This window comes from Schistocerca gregaria, chromosome 3 (assembly GCF_023897955.1).
Source record: "Schistocerca gregaria isolate iqSchGreg1 chromosome 3, iqSchGreg1.2, whole genome shotgun sequence".
In the NCBI taxonomy this organism is placed as follows: domain Eukaryota; kingdom Metazoa; phylum Arthropoda; class Insecta; order Orthoptera; family Acrididae; genus Schistocerca; species Schistocerca gregaria.
In genome coordinates this window covers 822,109,024-822,127,313 of record NC_064922.1, presented here as the reverse complement: position 1 = coordinate 822,127,313, position 18,290 = coordinate 822,109,024, and the positions used below count along the sequence as shown (strand labels likewise).

Sequence of the window (18,290 nt, the reverse complement as noted above, 5' to 3'; positions counted from 1 at the left end):
TGATCCATTTGTGACACAATACATATATGTATGTACATTGAGATATTTAACAGTGCATTGTCACATTTACAACGCACGATCCGTGTAGCAGCGATTAACAAGCGCTATGCATAAAAGAAACAAACTGGGGCGTTGTTTTAAACGTGATAATGTGGTCTAACTTAAGACACATGTACACTTAACAAAGGAAACCCTTTGGCGTAGTGTGCATCGTTACGGAAGTGAGCTTGTAGTAAACCACTGATGTTCTCAAAATGAGTGGTGAACTTTTTTCTTCAGGAGAATTTTAAAGTTATGTAGTGTTGCTTTGTCAGTACCACCACATCATAGTACAACTCACATCTTCACCAAAGGCAACGGATCACGCCTTTGACTGGGTTCAGGTCTGTATTTTCTTACGTATTCCGCGAGCCGAATATCTAGGCTTTTTAAAAAGCAAATATTGTCAGCAAACTAATTCAATTGGCCTCGTATTCCGCGCTATGATAATCATTAATGTGTTTCACTGAATACATACATAATTGAAATACTAAAATAACATTCACAAGCATCTGCAACAAATGTAAGCTTTTGTGTTAATAATTATCAAAAAAAAATACATAATCTGACAAAGAATATTCTAAAATTAAGTTGGCGTATAACTGGTACTACCTTTTTCCTCGTGGCATGCTGGATGGCAATGCATAGAGGGATGATGAAGGAAGGCAGCTTACCTGTGAAAAAGAAAATGATATATTAGCAACTGCAGCTAAGGGATCAGTGGATTTCGGTACGTTTGTTATAAACATAGTATACTAATAAATCAGCAACACGTCTCCTTTCAAATAAATGACTTTAGCACAAGTTCCGGCTGAAAGAGAGAGAGAATTTTAATTGAAAGACGGCGATCATATTACTTAGTAAATAAGCACCTGGAAACACACTAAACTGATTTACCGAAGCGTACTATAGTAATTATTGACCATAATTCGTTAAGCATCAGAGGTGGGTTTTTTTTTTTTTTTACTATCAGTGGAAAATACAAATGGGTTTTCAGTACTGTGACTCAGAATCGTAGTGATTTTTTCCCTTCATTTATAAGACCCGCTAGAAAAGACCAGTGATTGTTGAAAACTGCTCAGACAATATTTTCAAAAAGGATAACATTGTTGTGTACTTAATGATTAATTCACTACCATACTACATAAAGTGGACGAACAACGTTCTTTGTCAGAAAGATATTTAGTTGCTCTATTGCAATGAAGATCTTTGGTCTACCTGATGACAATGTTCGGAATTCGTATAACGTTCGCAGTGTATTTTTATTTTACAAAAGAAACACTTTATGCGACTCCGTGAATTCAGAAATGATTATCTGCCGATTTTTGCAGAGTAAAACATTTACAGAAGATCGTCGAACATCGAACGGTAAGTGGAAATTACATTAGGAACATTTTCTCTTCTTTTGAAACATTAGGGTATACTGCTTTGCAGTAATTGCAATCTGTTTGGAATTGTTATATTAAACGTCAACAGTCATTTGAGAGATTTTCTCCATACAAGGCACGATTAGAAAGTAAATGATTTTAGCTTCTGTAGCAAAGACACTAGTTCCGGAGCAGAACAGCTTTTCATTCAATGTTTTTCAAACACTGGTGTTCACGGAAGCTGGCCCATTATTAGAATTAAATGTAACACTTCTGCATGCAGGTCCGTGTACTAAGTGCTTTATTTGTTGTTAACATGTATTTATACCTTTGTTGTGCAGTTCTAAAACTTTATCTGTTATCTGCACACATTCGTCGAAGCGCACGAAATTTTTATGATTATAGAACAGGAACGCATAGATAATTAAAATGTTTCTGCCTTCCAGCTTATACATCACAAATTATGTGCACGAACTGCGTTATTTCTGCTGATGTTCCTTTTAAGTAAGGGTTTTTCTCTTTTTTTTTCAGCCATTTAGCTCGATTGTACGAAAAATATAGCAAATTATTACCCACTTTTTAACTCCAAAGAAGAGTGACTACTGAAACTTGTCTTGCAGGTATTATTTATAGACAGTATCTCTCGTGAGTCATAGCGCGGCTTTGTGTTTTTTTTTGTGTCATTTCATATTGTTGGAATGAGAACAATACTGCTAACGATGCAGAAATAAAAACACGTGCGCATGACGCTATTTTACTCAGTTTGACAATTTCTCGTAGAAAAATCTCCATAAATCTGAAGAGTCAAATGTCAAGCACAACAAACGTATAAATAGACATTTCGTTTGTTTTATCGCCTGTTAAGATGTTGTCAGTCATCTCATATGAAGCGAAGCAATATATTTCCTACATAAAATGCAAATTCCTAAAATAAAATGTTCGCAATCTGGAGGAATGGATTTAAAATCTACATCCAGATATTCAAATTTAGATTTTACTTTGACTCCATAAATCGTTTAAAACAAATGCCTCATCGTTCCGTCTTAAAACACACCGATGATTTTGTTACCCATTTCTGTCCAATCCGAGCTATGCTCCGTCGAATGATAGCGTCGTCGGCGGAACTTCATTTTTTATTTTTTTGCGAAAGGTAAGGCACTGTGTCAGCGCAGAATGATGCTCGAAGTGAGAACAACGTGGTATGAAATTTGGAAATAATTAAATCCTGGGTAGTAAGATTTCTCGATATATCGCGTAGAGAAACAGCCTAACCTAATTGGAGATATACGTAAAAAATACACACAACTCGTTAGGCTGGAAGGCTGTTTCACCTACAAGGCAGTACGAGGAGCTATCTACGTTCGTGGGGCATGTGGTGAGCACGTCGCCAATCCCTCCAGCTGTTATTGCCAGTAGATGAGTCCTGCTGATGCCACTGCTTCTTTACTCAAGCTGCTCCTCACAAGCTTGAGCTGACCCTTTTCAGACCTACCTTTCTCAGAAAAATCCGAGATGATACCCAGAAACGAACCCGGGTTCTTCCGTACTAATATTTTGGTTACGAAGACCTCGATAGTGTAAGTAACAGATAAAAGAGTTACCAGCTTTCGATGTGATTTTGTGTATAACGCAATGTTCTCAATCTGAAGAAATGAAAACTGTTCGGAAAGTTGAGTCTAGAATTCTGAACAGAGCAAAAGAAAAAAAGAAATAAAAAAAGAAATATAAATCAACTACGACTAAAAGTTGTCTAACATTCTGCGTGGTGTCTGTCTGTTCTATATCGTGTCTCCCTACCACTTTCGCGCAACGACGCTCTGAGCGTGTTTTTTAGGGAATTGACTAGTTTGAACATAGGACCTGTTGCTGGTAAGGAGACGTCAGAGCACACATGACATGTAGAATTCAGAAGAGTTCAGTGAGACTAGCGATGATATAACCAAATACTTAATTATTTCAGCTTCTGCTCCACTGCACTCCCTGTAAAAGGATCATAATACTAACTATATTTAGTGGAAGGCGTTCAAGGCTTTCCTATTTTTAGTTAGCTTGTAAAATAACGTCGAAAAAGCAGTTAAGATTACCATTGGAAATTTTATTCTACTCTCAAAACATTGTTTATAAATTGCACTACTAATACAAGGAAATGTTTTAATACAGGATGGTAAAAACCAACTGCGTTCAACAAAAATGTGAACGAGTATTCCCTGAATGGGTTTCCAAGTTCTACAATGGATCGAAGGATGACCTATGCCATAACACATCTATAATCTAGGTTTAAATTAAGTTTCACAAAAGAGAAAAATTATCAAAATGGCCTACAGTGACCCTCAGTTATCTTTAATTACTTATCTAACTTTTTGTAAATTACAGTGGCTGATGTGGCTTCTCAATAACTATATAACAGAAAAATCATAGCGTTTCAGATTTTTACTTCAAGTGGCAAATGTGAACACCATGAGGTTTAATTGACGATCGACACTAGTATTATGCAAAAAGGGGGTGTAACAGATGAGACTTCTGCAGTTCTGAGCGAAGCTTTACGCGCTGTTATGCAGCATCGCGTGCATTCATTACCTTGTCGGTGTTCGTCAGGGGGCCGCGGGCAGCACAGCTCCGCTCACTTCGCCGTCTCGGAACCAACTCTCGTACTAACTTCTCCTTACTACAATTTACCGAAGTTGGTTTAAAAAAAAGTATCTGGCTGTGTTTTCATCTGACCAATCAGGGTCTCAATGTTAACCGTAAGTTCCGTCTACAAAAATTGTCTATCCAATGAGAAACGTTATACTTTTCGTGTGGGGCATTGTTTTTTAAGGTTTGCAACATAACAGAGACGCGAAAGAGTCTCACGCTAGAACTTGCAGCTGGTGTGGTCCTTTTAGTGTTATCGTAAGATCTATACTGTTCTTCTGGAGGGCTCTATCTTTTAACATGGGCTGGGGGTTGGTCCTGACGCAACAGAGACGCGAAAAAGTCTCACGCTTAAACTTGCGGCTGGGGTGGTCCTAGCGGTTAGCTGGAGACGTTGGTGTCCGTCCCTTATCGTAGGGCCTTCCAGCTTAACAGGGTTCTGCTCTCGGCTTCAGTTCTCGTTTCTCCCCTCGGAACTGCGTCTGTCTCACGGTGGGAAGGTATGACATGCATTTAGGCATTCTTGTGTTAGTCTGTGGTATTCCATTTGCTCACTAGTTACTCGTATTACTTTGGTTAATTTAATGTCACGTTTTATTCGGAACTATGTGGCATACTACTGGATTTGCTTATCATGTCAGGGTTTTCATGGAAGGTGTTGGATTTGCCTGACACCTTACAGTTGCAATGGACTTTAACGTCGAACATGAACTATATTACGTCTTTACCGGCACCCTTCAAGTTATTTTGAAGCACAGAGCAAAGGTTATCTTTATTTTGCAGCTTACATGGAAAGTTTGTTTATGTTCTATCACGGTTGAAGCATTGGAGTAAAGCGTACTTATATGTCTAAGGGCGAGGTGCAATAGATTTAAACCGCGATACCGAAGGCAGATTAGTTTTGATTGTAAATGTGTTCAAGTTTCGGTTGAACTGGTTCCAAAAAGCATGTTTCATAGTTAACTTGGCTCCAAATTCCGTTCATAAACTATAAGATTACACTGGCTTTTTAAAAAGTTTGGCGGTTTTGACAGTTTATTCATCGTAGCTTTACAGCTCTCTCACTAACATCAATAGCCGAAATTATAAAACGAGGTATAAAGAAATATCATGTAATGGACGTACGCAATATTTTGTCGAGCGCTTAAAACCGCATAGTCATTGCCACATAAATATAGGATAGGACATAAAGTTTGTCGAAATACATAATATCAAGAAATATCTCACAGCAGTGCAAAAGAATTTATAGCACAGGAAGCAACTAATAAACGACCGAACACACACACAACCAATAAATAATTGCTACTGATGTAAAATAAACACACACACACACACACACACACACACACACACACTAAAATGAGTAGTTACCCCAGATGCCATCAAATACTACCGATAACAAAGCAAAGAACAATAACATGGTAGGATGGTATGCACACAGCTTGCGTGCTTTTCTGACAGCTGGTTGCGCCGAAACTAGCTGTTTGAATTAAATTTCTTTGACGACACGGCTGGGATGGTTAGTTATCTTTATTTACGTCATCAGCCACTGTCCCACGTCCACCAGAATGGACGGACTTCCACAAGTTCCCATGATGGTTAGTTCATTGAGACCTTGCCCGCCTGCTGACTTTGGTCTGCCGAATGTCGGATCAGCCAGAGGAAGAGGAAGAGGGAGGGTCAGTAAATGAGTACACGGTGTTTAGGGAGTGGAGTGAGGCTGCGACCGCGTGGCTTTCACAAGGCGCGGCTAATGCGCGCTGCCGAGCCCAGATTTATTCCCCATGCCTTCTCCGAACGGAACGCTTTCTTCTGTTCACGTCTTAATTAAGGCCTCTCATCAGGCTCGGGCCGTGTACCCACTCGCTGCTTACATCGCCGGCCATCACTACCCGCCTTACTTAGCATATCGGTTCAATTAAAATGTTTGAATTAATAACGAAGAGGGTCTCTGTACAGGCCTAATAAAAGGTGTGTGTGGGCGAGACGCCGTGCCTCCGGTATACGTGACACGCTCCATTCAACTGTGCCGACAGCGATCGCAGGATACAGTAATCATCGTGGAAAGGTTGATTTCACATCTTGAGGAAGTCAGCTCGATCTGTTGACCGGTGAGACCCAGAAGGTCGTGTGAAAAAATTGACACGTTGTAGCCATGTTCTCGACTACCTGAAAACATTCAGTTCTGTTCCACACTGCCGCGTATTGAACAAAGTACGAATAACTGAATATGCCACAAGCTTTGTGACTGTATTCAGAATTACCTTGCACATATAACTCAACACATGATTCTTAACGGGGCTAACTGGACAGTTTGAAAAGTAACTGCGGAAAATGAGGTCATAAATGAAATGAAATGAAACACGTCGTTACTGTTCGCGATGTGTACAGGGTGTAACAAAATTACCTTTGCAGACTTGAGGACAGGTTCCTTACACCAAAACAAGAAAAAATTCTAGTAAACGTAGGCTCAAACTTTAACAGCTGTGAGCACTTGTTCATCCTCGATACTGTAAAATGAGTCTCCTTTACTGCAAACTCTTTGCTCTGAATATTGACCACAACACTGGAAAAATGTCCAATAAACGTGGATTGTAAAATGCATACCTTTAGGTACTTGTTCATCTGCGCTACTGTGAAACATCTCTTCTATTGAACCAGTGCTCACAGCTCATAAGATATGCATTGTGGAGTCCATGTTAAAAAAATACATTTATTTCTTGTTTTAGGGTAAGGAATCGCTTCTTAAAATCTGTAGAGAGAATGTAGTTACACCGTGTAGAAATGATTTAGTAGACAACGCCGAAAGCTCCGTAAGATTGTCAGTGGATGATGCTGTTCTAGAGGTCGGTGCAGAGAAACGGAAAAATTTGAAATAAGTAGAAAAAAAATTAAAGATACTTACGATAACTTTATTTGATACTGAGATGTGTTTTCTACACGAACAGAAATTACATTAGGGATCACTGTTTAAAAATTATGGTATGTGAGTGCTGTCCCTTTTTCTGCATACATTCAGTAAGCCGATACTGAAGATTTTGCATGGTGTGGCGCAATGTGTCCTCCGGGTTGTTGATGATGTTATCTTCACTTTGAGTCCTGAGCTGCGCTAGGTTTGTTGGTCTCGTCTTGTACACAACGCTCTTCCGATGTCACCATAGCACGTAGTCACAGTTTGAGAAATCTGTCAACATTCCTTGAAATTATGCGATCCCCAAACACAAGTTTTGCTGTAGCCACAGACAATCTGACCACGTGTTAGGTGGCTCCATCTTCATGAAACACTCTGTACTTAATGTCAAGATCTGGAAGAAAATGGAGTCTTGGAGACAAAAATATCTCTGTCATTCTGACATAACACTGAGACGCCACACTGACAGCGGAGCTCCTCCATCTTCAAAGAAGTAAGGGCGTATCACCCCCATGACAGGCAACTGCGCACCATACAGTAACTTTAGCACTGTGTAACAGACACAGGTGAAGTGCAGTAAGATTTTCTCGTGTGCAGAATTGCCGTATTCTGCTCTTTTATGTATCCACTAAAGTGAAAATGGGCGTAATCTGACATTAAAAAATGTTCAGTGAACTTATCATCCTTATTGATTTTATCCAACAGGTTTTCACAGAACTGTGTAATACAGAATTATTAGATTTCAGTTCTTGAACAATCTGAAGCTTGAAAGATGAAACTGAAGACTGTGGACGGTTCTTTCCATGCTCCGACGTAGAGCCTCAATGAAGAAGTTATTTTTTCAACCGAGTGTGTGGGGTCCTGCCCACTCGTCTCTTATAGGTTGCTAAAGGATGTTGCTTTCTTGGATATCTATACAACAATTCAAGTAAATCACATTAATGGTTTTTATTACAATAAATTAGGTTGATAATACTTAACTTTGCTACGAATTTCCGCAAGCGATGGGCGACACGCAAACAATCAATGTCCTTCGCTATAGACGATGTCCACATAAGCAAGTAATGTAAGGGAATTGTATCAGTATAACAGTTAAGACGACGGCTCTACTAGTGTGCGTCTTCTACTGCCCGGGTCTGCTAGTGCCGGTCTCCTCCTGTGCGGCCGGAGCTTGCAGGAGCGGCGCTTATATTCTCCTGTTGTAGGGGCCGCTCCTGTCGTGGTGCGGTCCTACTCAGCGAGATATTGGCTGACGTCTCACAGCCTTCTCTGTTCACCCTGATAGTTGAGTGGTCAGCGTGACGGATTGCCGTGTTATGGGCCCAGGTTCGATTGCCGGCTGGGTCGGGGAGTTTCTCCGTTCAGGGACTGGGTGTCGTGTTGTCATCATCATTTCATCCCCATCCGGCGTGCAGGTCGCCCAATGTGGCGTCGAATGTAGTAAGACCTGCACCAAGGCGGCCGGACCTGCCCCCGCAAGTGGCCTCCCGGCCAATGACGCCAAACGCTCATTTCATTACAGCCTTCTCTGCTCTTGCGTTTATCGTCTTTGTCCGTCACTCCTTGTTACGCCGGAACAAAATGATTGACTCCTCGCAGTTGTTGCTCGCGCAGCATCGTGTTTGTTGTGGTATGCACAGGCAATGCACCCCATTACTCTCTTTTTTTCCAAAGCTAAAACAATCTCTTCAAAGCTATGGACCTACGATTTGAATGAGTGTGAAGAAGGAAATTAACAGTGGGGCGGAATCTTGTAGTGTGTTGCTGTCACACAGTCACCACGTTGGTAGTATGCACTCACGACCACCATATGTTTCGCTCCGCTCTACAGCACTCTCGACAAATAGGTGCCCTCCCTCCCTCCCTCCCTCCCTCCCTCCCTCCCTCCACACACACACACACACACACACACACACACACACACACACACACACACACACACACACACACACACACACACACACTTATTGAATATCTACATAACTCCCAACATCAGCTTTCAAAGTTCCCGATTCTGTGATTCACACAGTATGCAGAAAACTATCGACTCTAAGCAACTGTAGGTCAGACATGTAAGACGTGTGGAGAATCGATGGTTCATGCTTGGAATAATAGGTGACGCTAGGAGTAAACAAATAAAAAGTATTGGTGCTACAGGAGAATTACGAAAACTAAATGGGTAGGTCACGTTACTACTCAGGAGAAACTTAATAGAATTGGGAAGGAAGGAATATGTGGCAAAACCTGACAAATAGAAGGGATCGGTTCATGGAACACATTCTGCGACATCAATGTATCACCAGTTTAGTATTCCAGGGAAGTGTGTCGGGTAAAAATCTTAAATGGAGACCAAGAGCTAAATACCGTGAGCAGAGTCAGAAGGATTAGGTTGCAGTAGTTATTTGGAGATTGGCAACGGCCTTGCCGCAGTGGATGCACCGGTTCCCGTCAGATCATGGATGGGTGATCATCCGGGCCTCCATGCACTGTTGCTATTTTCCGGGGTGCACTCAGCCTCGTGAGGCCAACTGAGGAGCTACTCGACCGAATAGTAGCGGCTCCGGTCAAAGAAAACCATCATAACGACCGGGAGAGCGGTGTGCTGACCACATGCCCCTCATATCAGCATCCTCAGTTGAGGATGACATGGCGGTCAGATGCTCCCGGTGGGCCACTTGTGGCATGAAGAGGGAGCGCTAGCTATCTGCAGATTAAGAGGCTTGTACAGGGTGGAGTAGTATGGAGAGCTACATCAAACTTTGGAGTGAAGACCACAACAACAACACTGCGCGAATATCAGTGCGAAGACTCATCACCTTGCGATTACGCCAATGGCGATAAATAACTTGAAACAGTACCAACTCGAACATAACCTGAAGTAACGGCCCGGTGCAACATGAAGTGGAATGAGAATTAACTAGTCAATTAAGTTTTTTAGTATTTTACTATTCAAAATTAAACATCGTAGTTCAACAACCAAGAACTGATAATAAAAACTCCGTTATTTTCAACTAGTTTCAATATTCAGATCATTATCATGTATCCTGCACATTAACGGAGCGAACACATGGAATTTATTTCTTATTTAACTGTCAATACAACGCTATTTGATGTACATGGTCACTAAAACTCTCGTAATACGATGTCACATACTCACTAAAAGTCATTTTAACAGCTTACATGGCAACATAAAACCTTAAAGCGAGTATGTCACACAGTATTACGATAGCGTTGACAAATATGAAATATGTTTCATTTGTTCTCTCCATTGACACACAGAATACCTCGTGAGGGTATAGTACATTTCGCTCGAATTCGTTTCATCTACTTTTTTTCTCCTTACATTTTCTTGTGCTAACAAGCTATAGTTCTCTATAGAAGATTAGTGTATGATCACGGTCACTCACGTGATTGGAACCGGTCAAGCAATACGGAAAAGAACGTTTGTGTCGCCTCGAGTCGGCAAAAATGGTAACTTCTAATGGAAGGTGTGAAGGCAATGTGTGATCAGAGACCGACAGATGGCAGCACAGTAGCTAAAAGTCAACGAAATAAAGATAAACTTGGAAGAATAAGTGGAGTTCCGAAGACTAACATTTTCAGTGGACCTTCAATCTGTATTGTCAAAGAAAGTAAACAGTTATAAAAAACATATATATATATATATATATATATATATATATATATATATATATATATATATATATATTGGTTGATTGTTAATGTAGAATGAAAATTCTTCTGTAACTACATTCTGTCATTCTCTTGCAGACATTATTTCAGAAATGAATATTAAATAGTTACCAAACAGAAGGATAAAGTTAGTCGATAAAGTTATTATTAACTTGTGACAGCGCACTGTTTTCCTTTGTTGTCGTCTTTCTTCTTTATTACCGAACAATTAAAAGAAAAAATAAATTCCACCTTTCACACTGGTTGTGACTGATTTAAAAGCAGAAAATCACTTTATTGGCTAAGTATTTTTTCGTGTTGCTGTCGAAAGCTGCTTACGGAAAGGTACAGAAAAACTTTTTTTTTCTTTTTTTACTCGACAGTGATTTATGACTCTCTGACCTGGAGCCGAGCTACAAACGAGTAACCGCAGACTGTTCTCGCAGTGTTATCAAATGTCGACATCACTAGCATTTTTTTCGTTTCTTTCTATTGAGGCTGTCATTGCGCATGATGTTCGGCGATCGTTTTTATAGACTCCGTTCTTTAATGTTCTGTTGCATTATATCTACACAACAAGTCTTAGAATATTAAATGTTTATTGAAGTTCTCTCGTTCTCAGGAAATCGCACCCTCATGATGATCTGAAAATTAAAAGTCGATGTGAATACAGAAGAATAGTAGGCAGCTCTTGACGGTTCGAGCACGACATTCTTTAAACATTTAAGGTGTCGGGCATTATATCCACAAAATATTTTACGATCCTTTTTTTTTTTCTTTCTTTCTAAGCGGATCACGTGATGATGCCTTCGTTATATTTCGAAACCAGTTATGATACTAGTTGCGTGGCCTGAGGATAAAGTAAAAAAACCTGTCACCTCGCCGGCTGGAGTGGTCGTGCGGTTCAAGGCGCTGCAGTCTAGAACCGAGCAACCGCTACGGTCACAGGTTCGAATCCTGCCTCGGGCATGGATGTGTGTGATGTCCTTAGGTTAGTTAGGTTTAATTAGTTCTAAGTTCTAGGCGACTGATGACCTCAGAAGTTAAGTCGCATAATGCTCAGAGCCATTTGAACCATTTTGAACCTGCCACCTCCTAACCAAATAAAGCTCGGACAAAGCATCTGACTACAACAATACAGAGGCAAAATAGTAACTGTATTTAGTCTCTGTCTGCGCACGTAGAATGTCACACGCCACAGTGTCATTAAGTCAGGGAACGAAGCCGAGGTCTGTTTATGTAGCTTCAACCGACCCGAGAATCTGTGACTTGCAGGCGATTTGGGGAGCAACTGTCGGACAGTACAGTGATTGCAAAACAGTGGACGATCCCGCATCTGGGAGAGAGAGCTCAGAAACTGCTGGCCTTTGTCGCCGATTGGAAGGACGGATGGGGTGTGTTGACAGGCGCGATGAGACGGCCTCGGGCGGGGCGTGGCCGTGACGCCGGCGTCGCCCGCGGCGCGCCCTTTGATCCCGGCAGACGCGCGCGCACGCGTGTGTGCGGCTAATAATGTGTGCGACTTAAATCCCCCGCGGACGCCGTCAGCGGCAGGCAGCGCGCAACCACGCCGGACCTCAAAGCGACGCCGCCTCCGCAGCAGCAGACCACCTGTCCGGCCGCCGCCTCAAAGTGACCTCCTGCTCCTCCCTCCACCCGCACCTGTGCTCGGGTCGCGCTGACAGCCGCCTGATGAGCGCGGCTTGAAAGGGATCCTCATGTTGCGGCCTGATTGCGCTGAATGGACACACGTCACGGCGTCTCCTGCACCACTCTGCTCTGACGGAGATCTCTCCCATTATTGCTGTGGATCCCATATGAAGTGTACTTGGAATAATTGCCATCCGCTCCCTCCGCTCCCTCTGCTCCCTGCTTCTCAGTTCTAACGTATCACCTCTTTTAAAACAATTTTAATGTATTGTTTATTTTTCAGTCCCAGTTACACATTTTTTAACAATATTGTAAGTAAGGTTCCAGTACAAGGCTTAAAGCATTTATTGATTATTCCAACAGCGGTTTCGGAAGATTTCCATTTTTAAGTACGTCTACATTGTCCTGACGCATAGATGTGTTACATCTGGCGTGACTGTATCTGGTGACTGTTCTAGTTATATTTCACGTGAAATCCTAAAATGTCGATTTCGAGGTTTTTTATCCAGTGAGGCATAATACACTACTGGCCATTAAAACTGCTACACCACGAAGATGACGTACTAAAGACGCGAAATTTAATCGACAGGAAGAATACGCTGTGATCTGTAAACTATTAGCGTTTCAGAGCATTCACACAAGGTTGGCGCCGGTGGCGACACCTAAAAAAGTGCTGACACGAGGAAAGTTTCCAACCGATTTCTCATACACAAACAGCAGTTGACTGGCGTTGCCTGGTGAAACTTTGGGGTGATGCCTTGTGTAAGGAGGCGAAGTACGTACCATCACGTTTCCGACTTTGATAAAGGTCGGATTGCAGCCTATCGCGACTGCTGCTTATCGTATCGCTACATTGCTGCTCGCGTTGGTCGAGATCCAATGACTGTTAGCAAACTATGGACTCGGTGGGTTCAGGAGGGTAATACGGAATACCGTACTGGATCTCAACGGCCTCGTATCACTAGCAGTCGAGACGACAGGCATCTTATTCGCATGGCTGTAAAGGGTCGTGCAGCCACATCCCGATCCCTGAGTGAACAGATGGGGACGTTTGCAAGACAACCACCATCTGCACGAACAGTTCGACGATGTTTGAAGCAGCATGGACTATCAGCTCGGAGACCATGGCTGCTGTTACCCTTGCGCTGCATCACAGACAGGAGCGCCCGCGATGGTGTACTCAACGATGAACCTGGGTGCACCAATGGCAAAACGCCCTTTTTTCTGGTCAATCCAGCTTCTGTTTGCAGCATCGTGATGGTCACATCAGTGTATGGCGACATCACGGTGAACGCACATTGGAAGAGTGTATTCGTCATCGCCATACTGGCGTATCACCCGGCGTGATGGTATGGGGTGCCATTGGTTACACGTCTCGGTCACCTAATGTTCGCATTGACGGCACTTTGAACAGTGGACGTTACATTTCAGATGTGTTACGACCCGTGGCTCTACCTTTCATTCAATCCCTGCGAAACCCTACATTTCAGCAGGATAATGCACGACCGCATGTTGCAGGTCCTGTACCGGCCTCTCTGGATACAGAAAATGTTTTAATGCTCCCCTGGTCAGTACTTTCTTCAGATCTCTCACCAATTGAAAACGTCTGGTCAATGGTGGCCGAGCAACTGTCTTGTCACAATACGCCAGTCACTGCTCTCGATGAACTGTGGTATCGTGTTGACGCTGCATGGCCAGCTGTACCTGTACACGAATCCAAGCTCTGTTTGAATCAATGCCCAAGCGTATCAAGGCGTTACTACTGCTAGAGGTGGTTGTTCTGGGTACTGATTTATCAGGATCTATGCACCCAAATTGCGTGGAAATGTGACCACATGTCAGTTCTAGTATAATACATTTGTCAAATGGTTCAAATGTCTCTGAGCACTATGAGACTCAGCTGCTGTGGTCATTAGTCCCCTAGAACTTAGAACTACTTAAACCTAACTAACCTAAGGACATCACACACACATCCATGCCCGAGGCAGGATTCGAACCTGCGACCGTAGCAGTCGCACGGTTCCGGACTGCGCGCCTAGAACCGCGAGACCACCGTGGCCGGCATTTGTCCAATGTATACCCGTTTATCATCTGCATTTCTTCTTGGTGTAGCAATTTTAATGGCCAGTATTGTATTTTGTTTAATATTGTAGATATTTCCTGTAATTTTTAGCCGGCCGCGGTCCGGAACCGCGCGACTGCTACGGTCGCAGGTTCGAATCCTGCCTCGGGCATGGATGTGTGTGATGTCCTTAGGTTAGTTAGGTTTAAGTAGTTCTAAGTTCTAAGGGGCTGATGACCACAGCAGTTGAGTCCCATAGTATTCAGAGCCATTTTTGGTAATTTTTAGGATTTCACACCATAGATGTTTTAAATTTACATAGTAACAGTATGCCTCACTGTATAAAACAATACAAAATCGACGTGAAATAGATATCTTAAAATTTCACGTGAAATATAACTAGAACAGTCACACCAGATGTAACATATACATACGTCAAGACAAAACAGCTGTCGTAACAATCAATGTGGGCTTTAAGCAGGGTTACTGGAACCTTACTTACTATTATTGTTTTCAGGCCCAATCAAATTGTTTTAAATATCAGTACGGGTGCCGATTTCTCTCGCGACGAATATGTCGGTTTCACTGGGTGATCAGAAACAGTATGAAAAGTCTGTAAGGGTGTTGCAGGATAGGATGCGCTGAGAAATAATCGTGCAGAAAAAACGATATGTTTCTCCGTTTCTAAGTTAACTAGCACTGACGTTAAGCAATCAGGCCGATGCGAGCTCAAATTCAAGCGGCCCGCCAGAGACGGTGTCACCTACCGTGTTCTTCCTTTGGGTTTTCTAAAATCGAACAAGAGAACAATACAAAAACTAGACCTGGTATGATAGCAAAGATCGACCCCGAGCCAAAGACTGAGCGATCTCGCGCTCTATCATCTACGCTTTGAGAACAACTGAGACTATAGGAAATTCAGGAATGTAATAACATTATGAAAATGAAAGTTGCTACTCACCATATAGCGGGGATGCTGAGTTGTAGATGGGTACAACAAAAGGACTGTCACGAGTAAAGCTTTCAGCCAGTAAGGCCTTGGTCAAAAACAGACCCCTCCCCTCCTCCCCCCCGCCCCTACACACACACACACACACACACACACACACACACACACACACACACACACACACACACACACACACACAAACGCAGCTTTTACACACATGCAGTCTCAGGCAACTGAGACCACACTGAAGCCTCAGCTCATTCGTTGCATCTTATGCCATTGTGTCCTTGTGGTTACCAAAAACAGGCTTTTGGCGAGGGAGATTCCTTAGGATGTTCAAATATGTGCGAAATCTCATGGGACTTAACTGCTAAAGTCATCAGTTCCTAAGCTTACACACTACTTAACCTAAGTTATCCTAAGGACAAACACACACCCCCATGCCCGAGGGTGGACTCGAACCTCCGCCGGGACCAGCCGCACAGTCCATCAATGCAGCGCAGCTTAGGATGTACAGCACCAGATAGTTTGCAGTTTACTCCGAAGCTGTTCTTGAAAGGCTTAACAGAACAAAAAACAATCGGTGTGTATTATGAATCTGTTGACTCCATTTAGTACGACCGATAATGACAAGCCGAGCGGGGTTAGCCGAGCGGTGTAAGGCGCTGCAGTCATGGACTGTGCGGCTGGTCCCGGCGGAGGTTCGAGTCCTCCCTTGGGCGTGTGTGCGTGTGCGTGTGTGTGTGTGTGTGTGTGTGTGTGTGTGTGTGTAAGCTGAGGAGCTGATGACCTTAGCAGTAAGTCCCATAAGATTTCACACACATTTGAACATTTTGATAATGACAACGTTCATCTGTATTACACATGTTTCTGTAGGTGGCAAGGATATCTATCTCACCGTAAAAAGAACCTTCCGGAGAGATATCTGGTATTTTTCGAACCATCTGTAAAAAGTTTGTGTCAGCAGCTCCAAAAGCGGTATAATTTAGTCTTGTGAGACTCTTAAGTCACTCACATAGCCTGTCTCTGTCCCAACTTCATAACCATATACTGAATAATGCACACCAGCTGCAGTATCATTTAACTGCGACCAAGTTCACAGGAAAATACGAAACTGATAGTGGACTGGTAAACATCCAAGCACAGTGCAAAGCCGGTAACAATGGTTTGCGGTTCTTCTAACAAACAAGACGTCAAGCGCAGAACTCTTAGGGTGCAACACTTAACAATAGTTACAAATTCGTTGTTGAAATTTTTACGTAGCAACGGTTGCTCACTGCCCGTAACAATGGCAACACAATTCGAATAAAATGCTACTACCATAAATTCGAATGAAGAGAGGAATCCGGTGTTACCAAGCCTGCTCTAATAAACAGGCCAACTTCTCAGCATCCTAAGGCATTTAAACCAGAGGGGGCACACAAATTTGGGCGGTAAAACTGAAAATTTTAAGTCACTGGATTTTACTCGTATATTCATGTTAGTAACGGTTTATGTCTCCTGACCAGCATGATATAAACCATAATACATCACAAAAGCTTCATATAGTGGACAGTAAACAATTTCAGTATTTACAACTAATGTTCAGAGTGGATTGTACTACTAGAATTTTACGCGTTTCGGCTATCGCCATCGCCAGAATGATGATACACTATACCTATTCAAGACTAGTACCACCAATAGCATTACTAGTCCTACTGTATTTATTTTTATACTAATGGTCTAGCCGACAGTAAAACTGTATCAGATGTTTACGTAGCTCTGCTGTCTAGCGTGAAAATTGTAAATAACACAAGAACACAGCGAGACAGCACGTAACGGCCGTTATAATGGAATCACCTTCTCTATTTTCGACGGCTATTCTCGTTTTTGTTTCGTTGTATCTTCCAAAATAAAAGGGGTGCTACTGTCAAAAGAACGTCGTTTTATCTTTTGACAGCTAGTTAAAACTATAGTCTTAACAGTCACTAGGCTGATTTTAGCTCTATTAAAAATTAATCTGCTGCAGAATGAAGTCCACAACCAACTGTAAAGCACATGCAAATGAGTTGTTTGAAACTAGGGTACTAACTGAACGTCCTCTTAAAGCTAAACTGCAGCAAATAGAATAAGTGAAAGTACATAAATAATAGAAATTCGTCGGAGCAATCAAAATTTTCGAATCTGTACCCTCTCTCCATCAATAACGATTTCATTATTACAAACCCGCTACGTAACGTTTTCTTTACGGTTTTATCGGTATCGATCTACAGCCATACAGAGAAGAACCGCATATCTACCAACTTCTTTTGTTTTGGTTTCCTCCAGATTCCAGGAGATTCTGCAACTGTTTCGGAGCTGAGGGCTACGCCACTTCTTCCACAGCTCTTGGTGAATGCAAGTGAAAGTTCGGCTTATTGTAATTCTGATACTGACGAAACAAAGCAGGAAAACAGATGGAGCATCTAATACAGGACTGAGTTAATGTACCAATAATTTACGGACTAACTGTCTCGACTTGCAAACGAATTCCAGTAAAATACAGGGTGTTCCAGAAAGAATAGCCCGATTTCAAAATTCCATATTTATTGACAAAAACATACTACAAACATGGAATCAATTACAAAATACAAAAGCTTAAAAAAAAGCTTAGCTATGGTATTACAAATGCTCTATTTGACCACCAGTGGTAGCAGCTCGAACAACCGTCTAGACGATAGTTAAATGCGTCATAAACTTTACACAATGTATCTACACTAACAGACGTTATGGCGTCTGTTATTTTGTTCTTCTTTTCTTCTATATCACGGGGTAGAGGGAATATAAACACACTTTCCTTCAGGTATCCCCACAAAAAAAAAGATTGCAATGCGACCATATCTGGCTACCTGAGACCCCAAGAATGTAGGGCTATCTAGCGTTGAGGCAGCATCATTGAGAATTTGACGTACGCCGTTGTGTCAGTGTGGTGGAGCTCCATCCTGTTGGAAAATTAAGTCATCGGAGTCCTCCTGAAGTTGTGGAAAA

General features: G+C 42.2%; 1 protein-coding gene across 1 annotated transcript in view; it reads right to left on the bottom strand.

Annotated features, from left to right (window-relative positions):
* Positions 1-585: 585 nt before the first annotated feature.
* Positions 586-18,290, bottom strand: part of LOC126355612 (netrin-1-like) — a 488,826-nt gene continuing 471,121 nt past the window's right edge. The window contains exon 3 of the mRNA XM_050005974.1: positions 586-713. Within this exon, the coding sequence (XP_049861931.1) occupies positions 586-713 (128 nt within the window). The remainder of the gene's footprint in view (positions 714-18,290) is intronic.